Source organism: Eurytemora carolleeae, unplaced genomic scaffold (genome assembly GCF_000591075.1).
Source record: "Eurytemora carolleeae unplaced genomic scaffold, Eaff_2.0 scaffold159, whole genome shotgun sequence".
NCBI lineage: Eukaryota > Metazoa > Arthropoda > Copepoda > Calanoida > Temoridae > Eurytemora > Eurytemora carolleeae.
In genome coordinates this window covers 138,538-143,484 of record NW_019396151.1, presented here as the reverse complement: position 1 = coordinate 143,484, position 4,947 = coordinate 138,538, and the positions used below count along the sequence as shown (strand labels likewise).

General features: G+C 34.1%; 1 protein-coding gene across 1 annotated transcript in view; it reads right to left on the bottom strand.

The window, feature by feature from the left end:
* Nucleotides 1-461: 461 nt before the first annotated feature.
* Nucleotides 462-4,947, bottom strand: part of LOC111696551 (uncharacterized) — a 10,293-nt gene continuing 5,807 nt past the window's right edge. The window contains exons 7-8 of the mRNA XM_023466179.1: nucleotides 1,856-3,875; nucleotides 462-903 (exon numbers count right to left, since the gene is read on the bottom strand). Of these exons, the coding sequence (XP_023321947.1) occupies nucleotides 2,210-3,875 (1,666 nt within the window). The 3' untranslated portion in view covers nucleotides 462-903; nucleotides 1,856-2,209. The remainder of the gene's footprint in view (nucleotides 904-1,855; nucleotides 3,876-4,947) is intronic.

Here is a 4,947-nt window from a genome sequence, read left to right as displayed (position 1 = left end):
GGGACCCCAGGGAAGGTTTATAAATGTTATCGTAATTTTTAAAACACAGGTAGAAATTGCATTTAACATTATTTTAACTTGAATAGTGCGGGATTAATAAGAGTTTATTGTTCATATTCAATCACCCTGCATAGAAAGTTCTTGACAGGATCACACTGATTCACAAATCTTCTCACAGGCTGTAGTTTATCCTAGAATAATAGTTTAGATTTTACAGACGCAACAGTTAGAGGTAAGATTAGTAGCGATCAAAAGCGCTTTTTTTTTCGCCGTACGCCTATACCCCTTTCATTTTTCGCTGACACGCCCTTTAAAATCGAAAATTGCATCAAAGTAACACAAAGGAAAACTACCAAAAAAATGAAAATTATAAATACGACGCAGCATTTTCAAGTATATTAAAATTAAATTTTTAGAGTTTAAAACAAATACATATAACAAAACTCTCCTAATTTGAAGACTTTTCAGCATGGAAATAGTTTTTATTTTATACTAATTACATATACAAGTTATTATAGTTTTTACATATACAAGTTCTGGACTCACGGTAACACGACAAAATTTGAGCCATGCCACCATATTATACCAGCTTTACATATAAGCAGTATAAATCGTATAAATGGTTTCTCTGTAATAGTTTGTTGATTTAAAAATATTTGTAAATAGAATTCACCAGTAAATTATCAACAAAGAAAGAAAAAATCCTACAAAGGCATTCCTACTATACATATACGAGGTATGACTATACATTAAAAAATATGTCAGTATTAATAATAAGCAATTTAATTTGATTTATAAGAGCAAAAAATGATTTTGTAACTGCAAGAATGAAAAAAAATCTATCAGATTATAAAAAATAAAAACAAAACTTTAATAGATTTAAGAACCTTTATTTTGACCTCACTTAATCACCAAGGGCGTATACAGGGGGGGTGCAAGGGGGGCAGTGCTTTCCTAGAACTCAGAGCTTTCACACTCTTCAAATATTAAACTGGAGAGTGAAGAACATAAAAAAATAAGTTTGCTGTTCATTCAGTGCACTAAGAAGATTGTATATGTGTACCAGAGCCACCATAACAGAAGTCCGAATGAAAAATCTATTTAGAATGCACATTTATCCTAATCGGATGGACGCTATCAGGGAAAGCGAAGTAAAACAATTATTATTAAATGCCAAGCCACGAAGGCTTGAGTTTGGAGGTAGTCAAAGACAATTTTTTTTAATTTAGATTTAATTTACTTTATTCATTGCACCGCCGTTTTGTAATCTTTCTTTTTATTTCAAACTAGCTGAAGTGGCAGGCGTTGCCCGTGGAATTTTAAAAGTCGAATTAAAACAAAAAACTTATAATTTATTTAGCTTATGTCATCCCCAAGGGTATCCATGAGTTTCCTCACTAAAATTCAGCCCATTTGATTCAACCGTTTGGGCAGCCATAGCAAACATATAAATGAACGAAGCGCTTTATTATATCTATTACAATTGTTCTCATTGTTTTATTTCACAGCAGAAACATTTGCAAGTCATAATTATTTTTAGTTATTAGTTTTTCATTTTCAAAGATGTCTTATACTATCTCTAGTTTAAATCTTAATTATTACAAAGATAACAGTATAGAAAAATGTCTTATACTATCTCTAGTTTAAATCTTAATTATTACAAAGATAATTAACAGTATAGAAAAATGTCGATTTTTTTAAAAACAATGATTTTTTAAAGTATAGTACATGCAAAGTATTTGGACTGAATGTGTATCTTTAAAGTAGCCAAGAAGCCAAGTGTTTCGAAATTACAGTTTAAATTCCCCCCCCCCTTAGATTTATTTCTGTATACGCCCTTGTTATCCACAATTACATATATGTAACTCAAACAAATTCTAGTTTCAAAGTGTAAATTTAATTAGAAAATTTTTACGCATAATTTCAAGTCACCCTCCATGCAAAGATGACAATGCTCAATTCACATGGGTACCCTTAACAGCTTTGTATGATTAAGTATGAGTTAGATATCAATAATTTTAAAAACTGGTTATTTTCAATTGTGGTTTCTTTCCAAAAGTAATTTGCGCACTTCTCCTAAAGGAAAGGAGAAAAGATTACTAAACTTTAAACACAGAAAAAAATCTTTGTTATTAATGATCACTGATCAGATAAAGGGTTTGTCCTTCGATTAAAAGGAAAATTACTTGAAATTACAACAACCGTCTCTCTAACTACAGATTTGGAGATACTTTGGCTGCAACTCTGTCTGGGTTTGGTTAGGTTCAAATACAGGCAAATCTTCTTCCTCTGTGCACACCACATAACGCGCATCTTTAGTGTGCTTCCACACATGTGCACCCCACTCAACTTTAGTTTTAAGTGCTGCGTCGCACAGCGGACAGGGATATTTTTTCTCGGGATTCTGCGCGCTACAAGCATGCTTTGCCGCGCTCTTTTCATTGTTAAACATTTGCGCACAATGCTGGCACGAGATTCTAGCGCCCACATGCGTTTTCATGTGATTCCGCAAATCAGCTTTCCTTGAAAATGACTTCCGGCATTCTTCACAGGAATTTGTTTTACCACCCCCGTCTGTATGAGATCTTTCGTGACGTTTCCTGGCAGACTGGAATGTAAACCCAAGGTTGCAGACTGAGCACTTGAATGGTTTTATTTGATTATGTTCATCAAGATGAACGAGAAGATCTGACTTGAATTGAAATTTATCATTACAAGTGATGCATTGAAAAGGATATGGCTGCTTGTTGAGTTCCGCCTGGACAGTGCTTGACAATGCTCGTGTTCCCGGATTTTCTGCCTTTAGAGCCTTTCTCTTTCTGCATAAATCTGGCAATTGACCAGATTTCCTGGTTTTGTCTCCATGAACTGTTCTAGCATGAGAAATCACTTGACTTTCCTCGGTAAATTTTATTCTACATTCAAGGCACCAAAGTTCAGATGAAGATTCCTTTTGTGAGTTGATGCATGGTCCATTTCTGGACAATAGATGTTTTTCCATAGGTTCAGGCTCGACACCAGAAGCAACTTCTTGTTCCAGCTCAAGCTCAAACGGGTCAAAGTAACCAAAGTAATCATCTCTGTTGAGTTGAGATCCTACCCCCTCATCAACCATATTCAAGCCCTGCTTTAAAGATCCAAGTATTCGGGGTTCTCCTACACAAACATTTTCTGTTTGATATCTTGATTGATTTCCTGCTGAGTTATGATCTATATGTTTGTTTAATGCAGCTTGCTTGGAGGTAGTGTTACAAGTTGGTTTCCCAATGGTTTTCTGTGCTCGCTGCAAGGTGTTTGTTTGATCAACAGGTTTGTTGTTTGTTAGCTCTCCAGGCTTGTTGGATTGATTAACTAGTTGGTTGTCTGATTGATTGCCAGGCTGATTATAGAATGAAGAAAGTTTGTTAGTAATTCTGTAATCAAATGCTTGATTACTATAATTATAAACTTGAGAAGAAATTGCCTCATTCGAGGAGAATTTAACAATTTTTTGCTGTGGCACAGAATTAACAGGAATTATATTCATGATCATTTCTCCTGGCTGTCCAATACTGGCAAGCTTAGGAAACATCTGGGCTCCTGACGGATTATTGTTAACAGGGTTTAAAGTTAATGTTTGATCTTGTTTACCCTGAGTGCCACTAAATCCTACTTTTCCTAATTTAGACATAGATGATACTATCATTAATGAGGCTTGTCCTACTTCACTAGCTGTGTTTGATAAACTAGAGAAGGATGTTGGATTTAAAGGTGCTGCTAGATTTGATGAAGATATCATGGTGTTGGATGTTGGAGTGCTCTTGAATGCAAAGTTAAACCCCGTGTTTGGTTTCCGATCTAGGCTTCCCACAGCAGTCAGATTCAAGGGGGAACTCCTGAGTAAAAATAGAAATATGATTTTAAGGTTATAAATATAGATGGAAACAATAAAGGCAGAAACAGTTTAAGATAACATTATGACTTAAAGGGAGTGACCGGCAATGTATGGTAGTTGAACTGAGAATGTAGTATTGTGGCGAATTTTTTTAGGATTCATTTGAGACATATTAAACGTTTTAATGATGTATAACTACTGAGTTTGAGCACAAAGTCGACGTTCAAAATCATTCATTTGGTTGGATATGTTTTGAGAATCGATCATTTTAAAATTATTAAATAACGACGACAAAAAATGTTACAAAAATTCTTCAGTAAATTAATTAGTTGATTAGGAACGTATTTCTAATTGAAATTTTCTCAATAAATCAATGTTAGAATCAATTATTTCTTTTTCATCCTTATATTGTTACTTGCTTGTTATTCGTGATTTTTTTTCGCAGATTTCTTCAAATATCATCTTTTCAATAAAAATTCCAGGAAATTTACAGAAAATGTTTGTGAATAATGAGAAATTGCAGAAACCAATAACTGAATAAGATTACTTACTTTCGATGATAATAGTTAATTTTTATTTTCTCAACCTGTTCCTAAACAACTAGTCAGTTTACTGTAGAACTATTACTATGTTTCCGTCGTCGTTATTGATTAGTTTTTAAAAACCGATTCTCAAAATCATCCTTCAAAACTGGACAATCTATGAAGATTTTAAAGATTGAACAAATATGCACCGCAAAAACGTCTCTTGGGTCTCAAATGATTCCTAAAAAGTTCCTCCACGATACTACAGGACCTCAGTTTAACTACCATACATTGCCGGTCACTCACTTTAAGCTACCTGTGCTCAAGATCTAGCTAATTATGTTCAAAATTAAGCTTCCTTTGTTTAAGATCAAACTACCTATGTTCAAGATCAAGCTTCCTGTGCTCAAGATCTCGCTACCTATATTCAAGATTAAGCTACTGTGTTCAAGATCTAGCTACCTATGTTCAAGATTAAGCAACTTGTGTTCAAGATCAAGCTACTTGTGTACAAGATCTAGGTATCTGTGTTCAAGATCAAGCTACGGG